We start from the raw sequence: 20,067 nt of genomic DNA, 5'->3' as shown, positions 1-20,067 counted from the left end.
CAACCCAGACCTTCCTATGATAAATAGAATTTTACTAAGTTTTTCAAATATCCTTGTAAGTAACCTCTAAAAACCAGCAGTACCTTACAGCAGTGTGTAAGCCCCACTTGTGTATACCTGTCTTGTAATTCCTAGGTTCTCTGTATTAAAATCCAGGTAGGCTGGTAACCGCTGGAGCTTATTTGATATTGGGTACAGTCTGGCAAAGTTTGTAAGGTCAGGATTACCTACAAATCTGTAACTCTTGAGCAGTTTTTTATTCCATGGTGTGTGTCGATGCGAGCCGTGCAGCAGATGACAAGTGTAACTAAACTTCTGAACAGGTCATTATTAATTTGGTGGATCAGACGGGCAGAGAGAAGATTATTGGAGATGCTTACCTTAAACAAGTTCTTCTGTACAACAATGCACATCTGACTTACGTCTCATTTGACTTCCATGAGCACTGGTAAGAAACCTTTTAAAAATGTCTCTTTGCATCTTTTTTCTTCTTAGCATGAAAGGAGACTGTAAGGGAGGAGAGAAGCCATTATTATTTCTATTTCTGCATGAACCACGTATTTTAAATAGAAAGAACGCATTTTGGGAAAAAGAGCACTATGAAAGTTCAGATTTGGATAACCAAGCACTGCTGTTTGATCTTGTGTCCCTGCCCTGTTAAACATGCAGTTATTAGGCAAAACTTAAGTTGTTATGCACTTCAAGCAAGAGTTTCCTTAAAAATGCAAGGAAAGTAAAGCTGTGGCTGACCTGCTTCTCGAGCTATGTAGCATTCTGCTCCTAATTATTACGAGGCATTCTTCTGTCTCTCTTGCTTGTTTCTCTAAACACAATGGGTTCTTTCACAACCCTGATGCTGCTGTTCCATTATAAAATACACTGGATTTTATTTTAATCCAGTATGGATGGTTGCTGTTATCCTGACTCCACTCCGGTATTGTCACAGTCTAGTGCAGTGTTCACATGCCCAAAGACATGATCTGTCACACAGGCGTGTGTTTCTCATGCTTCCCTCACGCAGACTGCGTTTGTGTACAAACATGGGGTCTAAAAACTGTTTTAATCTTCATTTCCTAACTTAATCCAGGGATTGCATCTGGCCTGGAAAAGCATTACTGACTGAATAAGCGTGTCATTAGTGGATATTGTCTGGGGCTAGGGGGAAGGGTTAAAAACCTTATAATAGTAAGGGCCTTTAAGAGATTTCTTTTGGTAGCACTCCTGACATCCTGAATTGATTTGATACTTACTCTTTTGTTTAAATGAGTTTTCATTTTTGCCTGTTTGCTTTTTTCCTAAGGACTGCTGTAGGAACCAGGATTGTTTCTTTTTGTCCTGTGGGCATGAGTGAGCAGCGAACAAGGCTGAAAACAACCTGGTGGGGTGCGGGGAGTGTGTCTGTAGGTGTGTGTTCTGTAGAATCTCTGCTAAATCAGGGCAGGCCATCCCAACTTCAAATCTACAGCGTTTACTTCTGTTGAGACCATGCCGAAAATGAGAACAGGGCGTTGTACCTGCCAGAGCAGCAGCACACCTGTTCTTTCCTAGGGAGGCAGCATTCAGGAATAGGAGTTCTTGAATTTCAAGATTGGAATCTCTTATCTTAGATTTAGATATTGAAGTGTTCTTTATAATACTTCTGAATATTGGCTGCTATTTGAAGTTTATTGCAGAAGAGAATGTCTGTTTTTCCTATTTAGCCAAAACACTGTTCATTATTTTCTGTTATTTGTAGCGTTAAGTAAAGAAAAATCCCTACTCCAGTTCAAACTAACTTCTGTGAAATTCTGTTTTAGCCGAGGAATGAAGTTTGAAAATGTTCAAACACTGACTGATGCCATTCATGATATCATTCTTGACATGAAGTGGTGCTGGTAGGTACTGAATGGTTTTTAGACAGGTGTGGGACATTTTTAGAAAAAAAAAAACACCAGTACATATTCAGAGGCCTTGATTTTTGTCATCACTGGTATATTTTGTGTTCTCTTCATGCTCAGCTTGCGTGTTCAGAGTTTGTGTTCTGAAGTGTTGGTGTTATACATGTATAAGAGCAAAAATTCACAATTTTCTGCCTGAGGTTTACTCTATTTAACACTCCTAGGCTCTCTTACATTTAATGTAAAACACGTTGACCCATGAACTGTAGAACCTTGCTATTGAAAGGCCACGTGTGACCTTTGTACGGATTGAGGTTTGTGCGTTTTGGGAAGGAGTATGGCTGCAGTCTGTCATCAGTAATTATATATTGCGCAGTATGGACTGCGTGAAGCATTGATGTCGTTACTGTTGGTTTCTAAGCTTTGAAATTCAGTGCCTTCTCTTTAAAGGTCCTATTAAGTAGGAATAATGTTCTACATCTGACAGCATATCGAGGCTGTGGCCCCAGCAAGGTGTGTGTTGGATATCTAGCCTAGCTGAAAGAGGAGGATGGGTGGGAACGAGAATTAACTGATTCCCACTGGGGTGATGAGGGAAACTATAAGTAGTATGTAATGTGTGAAGTTCCCTGCTGTTTGTAGAAGCTGATAAATTACACTGGGTTTTAAGTGCCTCAGTGTGCTTTTGCTCTGTTTTTCTGTTGAAAGGGTCGACCAAGCTGGTGTGATTTGTAAACAAGAAGGCATTTTTCGTGTTAACTGCATGGACTGCCTGGATCGTACCAATGTCGTGCAGGCTGCTATTGCAAGAGTGGTCATGGAACAGCAGGCATGTATACTTCCTGTATTTTTGCAGCTGAGTACCTCTAACTTGATTGTTATTCACAGGGAAACTGTGTGTTTGAAAAATGCTAAACTAACCTGTACTGAAAAAGATCTTTGCGAACTACTTGGAGAGCCACGAGGCTGAAAGTAGGTACAGCTAAAATAACTCAATCACTCTGGAACAACAGTGCCTGGTCTCCTCCTTCAGGGAGGAAATGACTGTCCACATCTTCATCTTAAGGAGGATTCTAGTGATTTGATTTAGTCATTTTAATTTAAGTCGTGCAGTAATGCAGAGTTTAAAACCAGAACACCCCCTCCTCCAAATGAGGTGTTAAAGGACTGAAATCTAACATAGAAGTTGGATGCTATTTTAGATGCTTTGAGGTGAAATACTGTGGTGCAGCATGTAGGGAGATGAGTTGTCTCTTTTGAGTGTAGATGAGAAACTAATTCGTGGTACAAGATATCCCAGATAGCTGATGACTGTGCTGTGGAATAGTTTTCCCTGTGTAGGGAGGCATTTCCAAGCAGAGAGAGTTCTTCCTTTTAGTCTTTTTCCTCTTTGCCCTGCCCCTCACTTGCTTCTTTATGCAGAAGCTCAGTGATAATTGTCTTTCCTTGTGAAAACTTAAAAGTTCTGTAACTCTGAAGCCTCAGTTACAGCCCAGCCCAAAATGGACAAACCTGAGTGTGCTTGAAGCGAAGGATGAGGGTGAAATGGGCCCCTCGTTAGGGTGAGGAATGGATGTCTCTGTGGTATCTGGCAGTTCCTGTTTGTTATCTGCTGTTAGGAACTCCTGGCATAGTGGTTGGGAACGAGGGGTGGGACAATCCCCCAGATGTTAATTTAGAATAGGATTTCTGTCTACATTAATGCTGTGAGTTCCAAGGCAATATTGTGAAGAGGACTTCAGCAATATTGGCCTGTGACATGCTACTGCATTCTCATACTGTAGCTGAAGTACTGCAAACTAAGAAATGCCCTAAGCTCTGGAAGGCTGAGAATGACACATACCTTGCCCTTGCGCTTCCTTGGAACCACAGGACTTGTTTTCTCTCAGCTGGGAACTTGCTCGGGCTTTGAAGTCAGTGGGCCAGACCCGTATCAGTTTTTATCTAGCTTGCAAAGAGTGCTTGAGGATTTTCTTACTGGTTGTAAATTGAGGTTTGCCTATGAGTTAGTCCAAGTTACGCCTGCAGTTGGCCTAACGCTTCGTGACCGCGCTGCCGTTGCGTATATGCTGCTTCACTCATTTAGTGTGTGCAAAAAGGCTTAAGTCTCGGCTACAATACAAACTTATCTTGGAAAAGCTGAAGTACTGGTTGTTCTGAAGAGTAAGGTATCTTGCTGTCTGCCATTGATACTGAAAGTAACTGTCCAAAATGCACAAGCATTAATAATAACAGCATGAATTTGTTTTAAGGTTTTGTTTTGTGGGAGGAGTAAGTTTGAAGATGGCACCACAACATTTGCTTTAGTGTCTAGAAACAAAAGATTTAAGACTCCAGTGCGCTTTTTGTTGTAACTGGAAAGGGATTCCATGATTTTCAGACCTTGAGGTCAGGAATGCGTTTGCAATAGAAGACATGAACTTGTTTATCCACATTGAAGTTCAGTCATGTCTGTTCTTTTGACAGCTCTCTGTAGAAACTAAATGCTTCCTGTATCTTGAGTAATGTAGAATAACTTGTTTTCCCGCAGCTAATTTGTTTCATGGTTGACACCTACATCCGTAGTTAATATATTACTGCTGCATCCAGTGATAGGATGTTTAACAACACATTAGTAATTATTTTCTAGTAATTAATTTAATCTGACAAACTAGCAGAATGGGTTCTTTTTTCATTTATGTAAAAATTTATATAAAACTTAAATGCTTGGCAGTTGTTCCCATTTTTTCTATAAAGCTCTGAGAATTATTTTTACCTTGAACCTTGTATTAACACATATGTAAAATTCCAGCTCAAAAAACTGGGTGTGATGCCACCAGAACAGCCTCTGCCAGTGAAATGCAATAGGATCTACCAGATAATATGGGCCAACAATGGAGATGCCATAAGCCGGCAGTACGCTGGCACAGCGGCCTTAAAGGTAAAGAGCGTTATCTGTTCTGGTGATGAGCACTGTGCTGTGTGACAGGCTTTATGTCCAGTGGAGAGGTCTTGTACCTGTAGCAAAGACTGCCAAATACTCTGCATGGTGTTTGTCTTGAAGAGATAATGAGGCTCTTCAATAGAAGGATGATCAGAGGGCTGAGGCACCTCTCCTGTGATGCTAAGCTGAGAATTGGGCTTGTTCAGCCTGGAGAAGAGAAGGCTCCCGGGAGACCTTATTGCAGCCTTCCAGTGCCTGAAGGGGCTATAAGGAAGCTGGGGGGGACTTTTTACAAGGGCCTGTAGTGACAGGACAAGGGGTAACGGGTTTAAATTGAAAGCAGGGAGGTTTAGATTGGATAGCAGGAAGAAATTCTTCCCGGAGAGGGGGGAGAGGCACTGGAACAGGTTGTCCAGAGAAGCTGTGGATGCCCCATCCCTGGAAGTGTCCAAGGCCAGGCTGGATGAGGCTTGGAGCAACCTGGTCTAGTGGAAGGTGTCCCCGCCCATGGCAGGGGGGGTGGAACTGGATGGGCTTTAAGGTCCCTTCCAACCCAAACCAGTCTATGATTGTGTTTTGTATCACACAGTGTGAACTGGCAAAGACTTGAGTGTCTGGTTGTCCTGTGGCAGTGGTGGCTGTAGTTTAACTTTGGTTAGATTCAGGTCTAGATACAAAGCATAGCTGAGCTGAGAGTTGAAGATCTCTATCAAGCATTACTTTAAGGATGGTTATAGTACTTTTAAGCAGTTAGAGCACTTCAGAAAATACTGTGAAGGACTGAAGAGCAGGATATGAAGGTAATAGGGTCATATTAATTCATTACATTTTTCGAAGTTCTTCTCTTAATTAGTTGTAATGCAGTCTGTCCACCAAGAACAGAAATTGGGCATGAAACTCCCTACTGTTCACTTCTGCTGCTTTGAGAAGTCATAGAATCTGAGTTATTTTGTAGGGTCACTGGTGGAACCATTTTTAGTATTTGGCATTGGAAGAACTTTTACAGTGGGAATGCTGAACACTTACATATTTTGAAATCTCTCTACTGAACTTTGATTGGTCTGTCACATTAATCTTAAGGAAACCCCCAGCTTGACACACTTGTATTGATCAGAAATACTTTAAACTGTTAAATCTGAGGCACAGAATTCTATTTACAGGTTAAATTTTCAGCCATTCTTCTTGAAGATTTCTCTAGGTGCTATTGAGCTTCATGGATTAAATATATTTGCAGTTTAATTCTGATACTTCTTTTAATTTGAAAGTGAAACACGCTTGAAATGGTCTTAGTAGTTGGCGTGGCTTTTAGAACTGCTCTGTGTCAGTGTTCAGTGTCTCTGCAAATAGAATCCTTTAATGCAGTGTAACTACTAAAATTGCTTTTTATTCAAATTCTAAGCTTTCTGTGGCCTAGAAGCTTTCGTTTCTGATCTTGGGACGATACACACTATTTTTCGTCGCATGATTTGCTTGTCTTGTTTTGGTTGCAAAAGCAGAGAAGATGAGAACCATTCTTGAGTAAACTCCAGTCTTTTCCATTGTTCTAGTAGTGTTACTTTAATGTAAAAGGCCAAAAAATGTGTGTTTTTGAGGTATTCAAGCACCTCAGTGACCCACGTCTTGCAAGTTCTGCTTTAACGTTAGCTGGCAAGTATGTCCAGATCACTGTGTTCCTTGGGGCTTTGTATGAGTATCATCACAGGTCTGCCAAAAGCATAAGATGCTCTGCAGGGTTGAACAATGCCATGAGAAGTAGATGCTCTTTGACAATGAGTGTTTTCAACTTCTGTATGAAACAGTTACTTGAACATAATTGCTGAGTGTCAGAGTGCCAAAGCTTTAGAGCCGAGACCGCCGTTTCCCAGCTGTATGTGCATGACTCGCATGTTGTGTGTAACAGGGCGACTTCACACGGACTGGTGAAAGAAAGCTGGCGGGGGTGATGAAGGACGGAGTTAATTCTGCAAACAGATACTACTTGAATCGTTTCAGGGATGCTTACAGGCAAGCAGTCATAGGTAAGAGTACAGATTCAACTAAGCTGAACTGCAGTATTGAACAGAGCTTGTTGAAATCCTCTCGGCTTGGTCTCTTTGGTGCTTTTTCTTGAATCTTAAAAGCACTTGGAGTGTTTGTGATGTGGTGGACACCATATAGGGCAGTCACTGACCATTTGGAGATTAAACAGCCTTCAGTTCGAAGGGATTACGTGCGGTGTAACTCAGTGTAGAATTTGCTCCCAACTTCATTTTAGCATTAACTGTCTTGTAACATCTCTGTAGGACAAAGATACGTAGCCTTTCTTAAAGAGGTGAGTTAACTCTTATGTTTCAGTGAGAGGAAGTAGTAGTGTACCTACTGAGGTTTCAGTTTCAGGCAACATTCTGTTCAGAAAAAATAACTATTTTTCCAGACTATTTTCAAGTATGAAATCTTTGGAAGGAATTTACGAAGCAATCAACAGACTGTTATTGAATATCACTTTTCATTGTTGGTTCCTTGTTCTGATATTGGTATGTTTTATGTCTTTTATCTAGACTTGATGCAGGGAATCCCCGTAACAGAGGATCTCTACTCCATATTTACAAAAGAGAAAGAGCATGAAGCCCTGCACAAGGAGAATCTGAGAAGCCACCAGGAATTGATCAGCCAGCTGCTGCAGAGCTACATGAAACTGCTCTTACCAGATGATGAAAAATTCCATGGAGGATGGGCACTTATTGACTGTGATCCAAGGTTTGAATAAAGTCGTAACTGATGAGCTGCTACTGATACCTTTAACTACTGCTGCATGTGTTAATTACCACTGATACTAAATGATTTCAGTAGCTGATGTTAAGACAGTACAAGTGGACAGCTTTTTGTGGAATGGCAAGAGTCCCTGAAGGGATTGATCAGTTGTAATTGGAAAAGGAAAGGTCCTCTAAACATGTGCTTTCCCAAAGTGCCGTGAAGACGGTGCATGCTGGAGTTACCCTGTGAGACACCACCTGGCAGTGCATGCATTCAGTTAATACTGCCAAACTGTGGTAGGCACCGTGAGAAGAATGTCTAACCACCCTTCGTTCCAGACGGGGATGTTCCCAATAAGGAACAAGCTGTTGTTCCTTATCGCTGTATAGAGAAAGTGTGACTTGACTTCAAGGCCATAACTAATCAGACTCAATTCCTGTGTGGTGAGTCAGTAGTAGGAAAGCCTGGATTTCTCTTCATGAGAAGTGCTGAGCATAAACTTCACTGATTAAGTCTTCTTATCAAGTTCAGAGTTCACTGACTTATCAAAAATAGTGGTTAGGTCTTCTGCAGGTTAAACCTCGGCATCTAAAACCAGCAATACCTATTCAGACCACAGACTTGTTGACTTTACTGGGTCTGAGATCTTTTTCCATTTCCCTGTTAGCATTTTTAATAGCTTGTGGGTCTTCTACTAATTTTTGGACCTGCTGCAGACCCATTTGAGCTATTGGGTAACTCCAGGTTTAAGAAAAGGGAGAGTGGTGGTTACACGGGCCTGCTTACTGTATGGGAGGTCTCATGACACATCACGTTTTGGCTCCTGAAGGGTCTCACCAAACTTGGCTTTTCAGTGGCTGTGAAGAGGTGGGAGCATCACACAAGATAACAACTATAATTGAAACCTCTTGTGATGTGCCTTGAATGTGTAAAAGTGTCCCTAAAATACACTGGGGGGATGGGTTACAGCTGTGCAAATAAAACCTTCTCCCCTGTATTCATTCTTCTTCCCCTTCCTTAGTCTCATTGATGCTACTCATAAGGACGTGGATGTTCTGCTGTTACTTTCTAATTCTGCCTACTACGTGGCCTAGTAAGTTTCCAGTTTCTCTTACTATGTGTAGTTTTTCTCGTGATTTGATTTAGCCGAATAGGAAGCATTAAATTCTGATTTTCTTTTTTCTTTCCCCTCCTAGTTACGACGACGAGATCGACAAGGTGAATCAGTACCAAAGGTTAAGTCTTGAAGCTCTGGAAAAAATAGAGATAGGTAAGAATGTAGCTGCCATCTCTTTCCTGAATGCTCTAAAGCATAGATGGAGTACGCATTAAAGCATCCTACGAGTACATTGAAACAGCAACCCTCAATATATCGGACAGATCCTGCGTAGCCCACCGTAGCTAGAAATGGGTAACGGACACCAGAGTTGAGTCTGCACTCTTAGTCCTGTCTCTTGCTCCTGTTTGAAATGGGAACTTCGATCATTGGTAGGATTCTAGTATTTTCTCTCTTTGAAACTCTTAAACCCTGGGTTCATCAGAAGAAATCTCAGTATTTATGAAATGACAGTAACAATCGATCACCTTCTGCAGTGAATCGCCAGGTTTGTGCGCTCAGGGCACTCTTTGGTGCTAATACAGCAGCTGGCTCTCAGCCGTACCTCAGATCTGTTTCACAAAGCTCCTCTTTCCCAAGGTCTGATAAGAAAGATACTATTTAAGTTAATCAGCATAAGGTGACTTTGTATTTATTGACTCAAGAATGTAACATCTGCCGGTTAAATTAGCATTTTCAGTGGAAAGCGTTCAAGATGTGCTATCTTTGACTTTAAAGATGAGAAAGGGATTCCAGTTGGAGAGGTGGGAGGGAAATTTGTGGCCCCCAGTGTGTGCTCTCCCCAGTAGAGTTTAATCTTCCATTACACAATGCATAATGATTTCATTATCTCCTTACTGTAATTTTCACTATGTATGTGTGGTTTGGAAGAGTTCAGGGGAAAGGAGTCTCCTGTGTGGAGATCCATAATGCATCCTGACGTGCCGAATATATTCCAAACATCTAGACCAAATACTTCATGAAAATGAAAAAACCACGCTCTTCAACGATCCCAGTGTGATGCTGTGCCTTGAGGAATGGAAGTACTTGGTCTAAAGACCATCTTGAAACTTGTGTTACTTGCACTTGGTAATAACACACTGGCTTTCTTTTGAATCCCTGCAGGAGCATACCCTAAAACACAGGATGTAACAGGTGTAGAACCATTTTTTCCCCCTGTTTGAAAGGGTGATCTGTAATAAAAAGTCAGGCTGGATTATAATAGCCGGACGCAGAGAGTCTAGTTCCTTTTTGAAAGTAATTGATTGTTATTGTGAGGATGTTTTCACAATACTCAGGAAAACAAGAAGTGTACATATGTTTAGGTACGATTTTTGCAGTATCTCTTTCAGTGTGTGCTTAAAGATTTCTCACCTCCTGGGTGAAATTTCTCAGGGCCTGAGCCGACTCTCTTTGGCAAACCCAAGTTCTCCTGCATGAGGCTGCATTACAGATACAGAGAAACGAGTGGCTATTTTCACACGCTCAGAGCTGTGGTACGCAACCCTGAAGAAGATGGGAAAGGTTTGTTTCACATGTAAAAGCTGTATAAATAAGTGTTTAGTGTCTTTCTAGGAATCATTTTTTCCATTGCTTTTAGAATAACTTCTGCCAAAGGATATTTATTTCCTTTTAGCTACTGATGACTTTAATGTAATTCAATATGTGAGGTGTAGAACCAAGAAAACCCTGTACGAGCCTTCCTGTGTGAACATTAAGATGTTGTTTTAATACAAAGAAATAGGGCTGTAAAGCAACATGTCTCTCTAGAACTGAGACATTTCCATGTCTAGTTCTTTACTGCTCCAAAACCCAGTAAAATTAATTTAGTTCCTAAAGAGTGGAAGAAATGGATTTATTTACTGAAATCAATGTCTAGAAATGCTCTTGCTTGTTTTTTAACTAGATTAAATGAACACTAATGAGGGAAAAATACCACTTCTTACCTGGAGCACTGAGTTTTGTCAACAAGGATCAGAATGAGTGTAAAAGCTTCTCTTCCTTCCACAAATGATGAATCATGGCAGTGATTCACTTACACCCAGTATTTAGGGCTTAAGGAGAGTGTGTTCTTTAAGCTTATTTAGTAAGCTTTAAATCAGAATTGCAACTTGTAGGCTGCAACATTCTGTAGGGTGAAAGCAAAACAACCAAGAAAACCAAACTGACATTACAAAAATAAATCTGATTTTAGATTCTGGGATATGGGATTTTGAAGGTGTGTTTTTTAAGGGTCTGACAGGCTGTTAATTGGATTTCAGACACTCTTCAGTGCATTGCCGAAATGCTGAGAATCACAAAGCAAGCAATGGGATTAGATGTGCCCATCATTGAGAAAAAGCTGGAGAGGTGAGTACGTGACTGATGTGAACCTTCTGCGTCCCACTTTTCCAGCAGGCTGTGGTAACAGTCAGATGAAAGAAAGAAACACCTGTGCCTGGCTCCTGTGCTGGGGGTTAATTTGTCTGTATGCCGCTTCCGAAAGCACTGTCTGCAGGCGCGTACCGGAAGGTGTGAGCAAGGATCCTGTTTTATCCGTGCGTGCTGATGGACGGCGCACCCCGGCAACTGTGAACAACGTGCTGCGAATCGGGTGGTTCGTGATCCGTTTGTCAAACTTCACTTTTCCTGTCCGAAGAGTCTCTGCTTCTGTAGAAAGAAGACAACCTGTCAGTTGTCAGTCTGGCTTGGGTTCCCCTGCTGCTGGGTTTCACAAAGGCAGACGTTGCAGGTCCTGCGTGAAGAATGGCTTCAGAAGCTGTGCTTCTGAACTCCTGAGTGTTAGTCAGAATGGCACAGAAGTCTTGTTTTGCAGGTCCGTTGAGAGGAAAGGGCACACGAAGGCGTAGGTGAGAATCGAAAGTACATACTAGAATGTTTTTGAACATTATCTGTCAGACACCTACAATTAACCAGAAGTAACCTTTATCCTAAAGTATCAGTGAGGTGTTAACAGTGAGGAATTCACCTACAAAGGACAGTGGAGTAGAAATAAGAGGGTGGCTATCTGTTTAGCACGTTTTATCAGTTCAAGTGTGATCTGCTGCATTATTTTGGACCCTTCCATTTGGAACTATTAGAAAATGTGTAGCACAGCTGTAAATTGTCAGGTGAAAAGCGGTCGGGCACATCTCGCCATCGCTTTCTTCTGCGTTTGATTATTGGGATATTATCTCAGCTGCTTTTCCCAGCTGAGCAGAAAGTGCAGCATGAAAATCTTGCTGGTTTTTAGAGGTACCGAAGACTTCATCTTTGCTAAATCTGGCCGCTGAGTAGAGCTTACACAGAGTTAGAGTTACAAATACAGAGAATCCAAATCCTGTTCCGTCTAAAACCACAAATGCCTGCAGAAGCTTCCTCGCCCCTCGTTTGGTTACCATCCTGTAGCAACTTTTGCTTCAGTTGTTTTGAATGTGATCAGCTTATATGGGTACAGTTGGATAAGGAAAGGATAACGTCGTTACTGAAATGTCCATCTCTATTACAGAAATAGACTGGAAGAGAGTAAATCCTTGGTGTTTATAAATGAGACTGCTTCTTTTTCTTCCAGGAAGAGCAGTAAACCTCACGAAGACATCATTGGCATTCGGTCGCAGAACAGAGGGTCCCTGGCCCAAGGCAAGAATTATTTACTGAGCAAGTTCTCGTCTCTCAATCAGAAAGTGAAACAAACCAAATCCAACGTGAACATCAGCAATCTTCGGAAGCTGGGCAGCTTCACCAGACCTGAAGTGAAAGTCAATTTTTTAAAACCAAATTTGAAAGTGAATCTTTGGAAATCAGACAGCAGCCTTGAAACTTTAGAGAATCCAGCGGTGGATACTAAAGCCCATACTGAGTCCGATACAGAAGCATCAGATAATGATTCCTTCCACTCGGATGACTTCCTGGCTAATTCTAAATCCGATGAGGACAACCAGCTAACTGATTCCCTAGAGAACATAGGGCAGACAGACTACGTGCTGCCTAGCTGCGGTATCATCGCCTCAGCTCCGCGGCTGGGCAGTCGGTCCCAGTCCATAAGCAGCACTGACATGAACATTAGCATTCATGTTCCATCCGAGCTCCACGTCGCCCAGGCTGGCCGGTCTGACTGTGAAGATGTAGCCATGCCTTCTGCTGACAACATGGAGATGGAATTTGCTAAACCCATTGATGTGTATTTCGACGCTCAGAGTAAGACATCGGATGTTTTGGAGGCTGAGGCTGGTTCTCAAGAGCCCCATCTCATCAAAAATCAAACCAGCAATAATACAACTACGAAGGCAGAAGCCAAGGCTGAAGCTATCAGAGACATTCCTTCCAGGCCATCTAAGTTGGACGTACAGTCTTCTGAGCCCAGCCCTCAGCTCCTGGCTGTTGGCGGGGCTGACTGCAGCAAGTCTCATAAAAGCCCCGGCTCTGTATCTGGTAACCTCGAGACGGGACTCCACGCGACTCCTTCCCCAGCTGACGGCAGCAGCAGCAGAGCTGTATCTCCTTTTGCTAAAATTCGCAGCTCCATGGTCCAGGTCGCCAACATCACGCAAGCAGGATTGACTCAAGGGATTAATTTTGCTGTGGCAAAGGTCCAGAAGAGCCCTGCGGAACCAGAAGCTATAAACGAAGTCAAACAGAAAGAACTGCAGGAAATGTTCACGCAATGCCAGACACGAATAATTCAGATCTAGTTGCTGATCTGGAAAGTCATCTTCTATAGACTGAAAAAAAAACTACATCAGGACTCACTGTGGCAAGAACTGCTACTGGATACTGGGATCAATACTCTAAACTTGTTTACAGGAAGTGAGAGATGGAAATGAATTTGGTTGTGACCAAGCTTCACAACTCCTCCCTCCGGCGATGGGGACGAAGGAAGGGTAAACCAATACTTAAACAGGTAGCTTAGACACTGGGGTTTAATACGCATGCTGTCTATCCAAAACGTGTTGCACACTTCCTTTTGGAGACTAATTTTGTAGCTCTTCTGACCTGTGTAGAAAGTATTTATACTGAAGAGGTGAGACTGCACTTCTGTGACCTTACTTACCTTGCACTGCACCAGCAAAATAACTTACCCGTAAATTACTCTTTATTTATTTTTGGAGTAGTATTTTTACTTGTTTCCAGTGAAGCTTTAGATGCAGCTTTCTAGGAATTGTGCCTCTGCAGCGGGAATTGATGCGTTTGTGTTGAAGTATGTGAACGAGGAACCGGGGAGTTTTTGTTGCTATCCTTTTGTTTCCACACATCCAGGGACACTTCCAGTAGAGATAAGGCCTGTAGATCCCATCGGAAATATCCACAAACCTGCAGTGCAAATTTAGTTTGTGGATTTTTTTTTTTTTTTATTCTCACTTGTTTTGAGGTGAGGGGAAACAGAATGACTGTCCTCCAGCTGTTGCCCAGGCAAAAGCTATTCCTATTACCTTTTTTCCAAATTCCTGGTAGCTTACTGTAAATTTCTGGCTCTGTGTAAAGCAGGAGAAGCCAGACAGCCGACCTTCCGGCATTGTGTCCCTCTGTGCTATGACCTTTTCAAAAACTCTCTTCTAATGACATAGTCCAAATACCTTCTGAAGCAGAAGGCCAAGTGTACTGTTCCCTAAAATGTGTGTTGCATCAGAGCGTAGTTGTCAGCACCTAATCAAAACCAAATTCATTACCAACTCCAGCTTTCCATACGTGCAGGATGAGGCTGCATCCACTCGTGCTGGGCATTGGATGAAAACTCCTTATCTGTGTGTCAAAAAACTACATCCACCTAAATTACTCCTTCCCAGAACTGCCTTGCCATGCCATCCTAGTGTAGGACACGATCCAAAAGCTACTGTCGTGCAGGATCTTACTCTGCTGTGGTTTGTAACTACAACCACCCTTTAGACCAGTGCCTCTGTGTTCTAGTCCGTGTGCTGTAGCTAGGCTGCACGTGGTGTTCCCAGGAAATAGTGTCATAGGGGTAGGGTAGTGCTGTGTCTTAGGACTTCCGGTGTGTCTGAAATGATTATCATCTAGTCCTGATGGTCAGAAACTTTGATAAACAAGTTTGATTTATTTATTTGTTTTATGAAAGTGATGTGGGTTTGGGTGTTCTGAGTGTGTCTATACTTGTGGCAATATTTAAAATTCAACTACTGCTGTATTTTAATGTGAGCAACATACATCAGATATTTTAATAAAAAAAGTGGACTCAGAAGATGGCTTTTGGCATGTGCTGTGGAGGGACATGGTACTCCAGGGCTGTGGGGTTTTAAGTTTTAAAGATGGGAGGGTTTTCTTGACTTTCTCTGGCTTAGGAGTTGCAGAGTGGTTGAAGCTGGAAGGGAGAGCTGGAGGTCCTCTGCTGAAGGAGGGCCATGTGGAGCTGGGTGCCCAGGACCATGTCCAGGCTGTTATCTCCAGGGATGGAGCCTCCACCACCCCCCAGCAACCTGTGCCAGTGCTCTGCCACTGTTCCAGTAGAATGTGTTCACCCATGTTGGGAGGGAACATCCTGAGTTTGAGGTTGTGCCTGTGGCCACTTGTGTCATCACTGGGCACTGCTGGAAAGAGCGAGCCTGGCTCTCAGGCAGTTACAGGCATCAGTGAGATCCTGTCATAGAATCAGACTGGTTTGGGTTGGAAGGGACCTCAACGACCATCTAGTTCCAACCCCCCTGCCATGGGCAGGGACACCTTCCACTAGACCAGGTTGCTCCAAGCCTCATCCAGCCTGGCCTTGGACACTTCCAGGGATGGGGCGTCCACAGCTTCTCTGGGCAACCTGTCCCAGTGTTTTTGCCTCCCTCACCAGGCAGAATTTCTTCCTTAGATCTAACCCAAATCTACTCCCTTTCAGTTTGAATTTGTTACCCCTTGTCCTGTCACTACCTGCCCTTGCAGAAAGCCAGGGACACACACCTGACAAGTCCTTTATCCTTTTCCTCGAGCATTGCACTGCTACAGCCCTGGCCTCAGGAGGGAGGTGAGAAGACAGATTTATGAGGGACACTCCTTAAGAGCTGCCTAAGCCTTGGTACTTGTAAAGGGTCTGGAGGAGCGAGAGGACATTCCAAGTATTTTGCTAATATTTTGGTAGGAGAAAGAGAGAGAAACTGATCTGTACAAACATTCACTTGGTGACTTCTACAGTCTGTGTCCTGCAGGGGGAAGGGTACGAATAGCTGGGAGCTCTCTCTTACTTTTAAAACAACCCACGTGGCTTAGTCAACAGCCTGGGGCAGATCTTCCTGGAAAGTAATTCCCGCTCTGCTGTTCTGGTTCATTCCTTTTTGCTCAGTATTCCACAACTATCATCTCCTTCCTGCTTACAAGATGTGAAACATGGGAGAGAATCACTGCCATGGCTTATCTGACACTAAAGCACCAAGTAAAGGTGGTATCAGCTTAACGTAAATTTGGCAGGAGCCTTTTTTCTTGTTCAGAGAAGGATGAATTGAAGCACAACGTAGAGTTAACTGCATCGCTGCCCCTTGCAGGCTGGCTCCACAAACCCTCCCTACTCCTACAGTCTGTCTCAGTCACTCCAGCTCCATCTTGGTTTAATGTTTCACTACTTAAACTCATCCTGCAACTTGTGATTTAACGGGGTAGCAAGGGCACGACATTCTCTGAAAAACAGCTCAAAGGGAGAGCAGGAGTAAGGTATATAGAGACAATTCTTAACACTTACTTGGTATTATTCCAACGTTTGAAACACAGTGTTACCTGTCATGTAGAAATAAGATACAGTTTGTATGTGAGTATCACCAATTGTCCTCTCACTCCTTTCTCTTTATTGTGGCACAACTCTTTTTTTTTAAAGCTCTCCCCAGAGACTGGAGAAGTTAGTCACGGTCTTCTCACAGAACAAGCTGTATTTCATGCTGGAACCTTGCCCTGGATACAATCAAATCCCTTAGTTATAGCACAATGTAATCACACTTACGCTGCTGCTTTGAGCACGACGTGCCTGAGCTCACCAACAATCCAGCTCTGGCTACCAGTGTCTCCGGTACTTTGCCGGCTGGTTACCAAAACCTCCAACACTCAAAACTCAGTGTTCAAGAATCACATCACAAACTGATTCCAGAATGGAGCCTCACTGCTGCCTATGAAGGGCTCTGGGTTAAATTTTTTTGTTATTAAAGGAAATAACTTTAATACTGATGTTGTGTAAAGTTTAATATCAAACAATTTGCTCATTGTTACCAATTTTCAATTACAAAACAGGCTCAAAAAGAGTTTCATAAAATATGTTTAACTGGCTGAACAGAGTTAGGTGTGTTCAGACTGAGAGGGTAAATATCTGTAACATTTTGGTACAAATTATCTACAAAACCTGGTATAAACAGTATTCCAATCTTAGTATGGGTTCCCTCTGGGATTAGACAAATCACAACTTCCACAAAATATTAAAGTTCGTTCCCATTAACACATTTTTGCTGCTGAAGTCTGGCTTTGCGCAACGCCTCCAGTTGTTTCGCTCTCAGCCACCTCTCTCTCGACAGTGTCGTCTGCCCGGCGCTGAGAGACAGGAACCTAGGCCAACAGAAACAGCAGTTAACTCCGAGCTTGTGCACGGGGCAGGTTTGATCAGCTAACACAGCACAGAGTCAGTTTTCTCTCCATATCCTATCAGCTCTCTCCATATCCTATCAGCTGGGAAGAAAGAGGGGAGGAAATATTTTGTCCCAGATCTTTCCTTAGGCAAGAGGAGCGAGGAAGAGGCAATGCCATCATCTGCTAGCCAGCCTCACGCGACTGCACCCAAACTGCAGGCTACCAGCACGGACTTGGTTACCAGCTTGCTGGGAGAGACTCCCGTTGGGACAACCGGCGCTACCCACCTGGCTACGAGCAGAGTCCTGTGCAGATCATCCGCTGTTATGCTCTCAGGGTCGTTCTTCCGCATTTCTACGAAGTCTTCTTCTACTGCCTGTAAACGGCACGGCGCAGCACGCAATTAAGCGTCACGGAAAAATCAACGCTACAAGAGGAGCTTTGAAGGAGCCAAACACCGTAACGACCCTTTTAAGAGAAACATTTCACCTCGTTGCTGTCAGGAAGCGAGCCTGCGTAAAGCCAGGCTAGTTCTCATCTTTGCAAAGAATTACTGTTCAGAGTGAGATTTGGAAAGCAGGATGCCTATAGAGCATGTACTGAACCACGCAAGAGTACATGTCCTTGAAGGCACGTTCTGGACAAGAAAATACTTGTTTGGGTTTTAGAAAACTTCAAGGAGAACAACTGGCAGGGAGAGCAAGGGGAAAATACAGCAGCTTCCTACTAAGGTCCCTTCAGTCTGAATATACAGCAGAAAACACTAAAAGAGTCTTCCATACCTTGGTCACTTCCTCAGATATACTGTAGTCCAGCAGCCTCAACAAACTTAGATAAATGCGAAATTTGTTCAAGACAGAGGGGAGCACTGCTGTTAGGAGGCTGTTCATGTACTCCTCCATGTTTGGTGGGATTATCTGGGGTTGTAAGTGGACTTGGCAATCTGACTGAAAAACAGAATTACATATCATCTCTTTCGACATCCTGGTTTGTTTTTTCTTTTTTAATTTTCTATTCCAAGACTAATTTAATCTCTAAAGGAACAGAAGTCACTATTTCCCAGAATTAAGGTAAGACAGTTCCCTTTTCAAAAGCCAGGGTGAAGCTCTTACTCAAGCAGGAATCAGTTTCACTTAGAGGCAAGAGAGCAAACGCTGCGTTCTGAAATGTGAGAAGAGATATTTGTAAGCTTAAGCTCCGCTGTTTTTTCTAGGGCCAAGGCCAGATCTGTTGCTCTTTATTCATATGCCCATCCCCTCAGAAATGACTGGACTAGAAGGCGGCTCTGAGTAGCAGCGTAGCTGCAGGCTGTAGCTGTGAGCTGCGTTAGTAACTCCAGTCCCTGCCTTGCCCTCGCTAAGCTGTTCTGCCAAGGAGGAGGGAAGGTCAGTCTCTTGGTTCCCCTCTGCACAGGTTCTTGGCCCGGCTGCAGCCAGGAGTGAGAGCTAGTGCGAGTTTCACACCGACCCTGGTCACAAGGCAGTTCACTTGTCTCTGGAAGGGCATGCTCTAAGGAGCTACCGACTGTAATTATTCCCCAAATTCAGGAAGACCTTGCCATACCGGTAGGAGCGATCGGCCCTCTGAAGTGATAAGAACATTAATATTGCATGGGAATTCCATCTGGTGGTAACTGAAGTCATAATCCACCTTCTGCCAAGTTATCAGGTTACCCAGTGCTGTCACGTTACGGACACCTAGAAAAGCAAGAACAAACTGACAGCTCGACCTACACATGTCGGGCCTGATTATTTTTCCAAATCTGTTCCTAATGAGAAGCTGGTAGAAGAATTCTTGCAGGCATCCTGTTTCTTCCTGTGCCTGTGGTGTTGTCATCCATATGAAGACAACCATTTCTTAAGATGAAAATTAAGAATTCTTGAAGTATTTCAAACCTAAATTTTATCTGGCCTAGTATGTGTTAATACCTAATGTCTTCATCGGTCCTACATAGCCAGGTAACTACAGAGGAAAAAAAACCTCTCCTCCAAAGGGGACAGAACACTACCAATTCCCTGAGAGAAAGGGTAACTGAACAGTTCAGGAGGGGAGAGAAGCCTTGCTGTAAAGAACACCTTAGCCAGGCTAGCAAGAACAGAGCAGCTGAAAGCCTTACTCATTGTCCTTGTGCCGGGTTGCTACAGAGCTCACTGGCCTTACCAGGAACTACGCTACTGAAAGTCTGGGAAGTTAAGATGGACAAATTAACTGGTTAACAGTGGGAATTCTCCCTCTGAAATACTGACATGTACCCGGCAATTCAAATTTCTCTTCAGCGGTGTTGCTGCATCAAATGACACATCTACTGTTATGTTCCTGCCTTTAATGAATTAGTATTAATTTACTATACTGGAAATAAAGGTCCAGTTAGTAAAAGAAAGGCAAATCTAATATTATGGTTTACTTCTGGGATATTTTCCCCTTCTGAGCAAAATACCAGAAACTTCCAGAATGTAAAATAGGGAAAAACCCCAGGAGATCAAGCTGTAAGCTTTCTGAGAAGGCTGGAGACTAGCAGGAGGCTAGTCAAACAGTGAAAGAGGCTATGGAAACCACAACAGCTTTCTAACAGAAAACTATCACTGGGACACAATTGGCACCATTGACTTAGAATAGATCAATAAATACATTCATTTTTAACCTTTCAGATGAGATTTTTTTTTTTACAAACTACCCACAAGATGCCTACCTGTTGTGTCAAGCTGTCCTTGCTCCAGCTGAGTCTCATCTACTACAAGGGAGGTGTTGCTGGCAAGCTGCAACACGCCGCTGACCAAGCGATTAGCTGCGTAGTCTTTGCGTGGGATGAAGCGTGACCGGTTCATGTTTTCAACGGTCATTTGCAGGCGATAGGACTGCAACGGGAAGAGAAACCAATCAGCACATTCCCTCTCCTCCAGCTTCCCTAATAAATACCA

General features: G+C 43.1%; 2 protein-coding genes across 2 annotated transcripts in view; one reads left to right on the top strand and one right to left on the bottom strand.

Moving 5' to 3' along the window:
• Positions 1-323: 323 nt before the first annotated feature.
• INPP5F (inositol polyphosphate-5-phosphatase F) lies at positions 324-13,299 on the top strand (the record flags this gene model as incomplete). Its single annotated transcript, XM_010152835.1, has 11 exons — positions 324-448; positions 1,797-1,874; positions 2,586-2,706; positions 4,669-4,797; positions 6,701-6,818; positions 7,338-7,536; positions 8,555-8,626; positions 8,730-8,803; positions 10,025-10,153; positions 10,891-10,978; positions 12,180-13,299. Coding segments are annotated over 11 exons (2,253 nt in total), but the record flags the coding sequence as incomplete, so codon positions are not given.
• Positions 13,300-16,763: 3,464 nt separating this feature from the next.
• MCMBP (minichromosome maintenance complex binding protein) overlaps positions 16,764-20,067 on the bottom strand; it is a 14,976-nt gene continuing 11,672 nt past the window's right edge. The window contains exons 11-15 of the mRNA XM_010152825.1: positions 19,839-20,004; positions 18,713-18,846; positions 17,932-18,096; positions 17,437-17,525; positions 16,764-17,128 (exon numbers count right to left, since the gene is read on the bottom strand). Coding sequence (XP_010151127.1) covers positions 17,002-17,128; positions 17,437-17,525; positions 17,932-18,096; positions 18,713-18,846; positions 19,839-20,004 — 681 coding nt within the window. The 3' untranslated portion in view covers positions 16,764-17,001. The remainder of the gene's footprint in view (positions 17,129-17,436; positions 17,526-17,931; positions 18,097-18,712; positions 18,847-19,838; positions 20,005-20,067) is intronic.

The sequence above is a fragment of the Eurypyga helias genome, unplaced genomic scaffold (assembly GCF_000690775.1).
Source record: "Eurypyga helias isolate BGI_N326 unplaced genomic scaffold, ASM69077v1 scaffold15070, whole genome shotgun sequence".
In the NCBI taxonomy this organism is placed as follows: Eukaryota; Metazoa; Chordata; class Aves; order Eurypygiformes; family Eurypygidae; genus Eurypyga; species Eurypyga helias.
The sequence above is the reverse complement of the archived record's forward strand: the minus strand, read 5'-3'. Positions and strand labels throughout refer to the sequence as shown.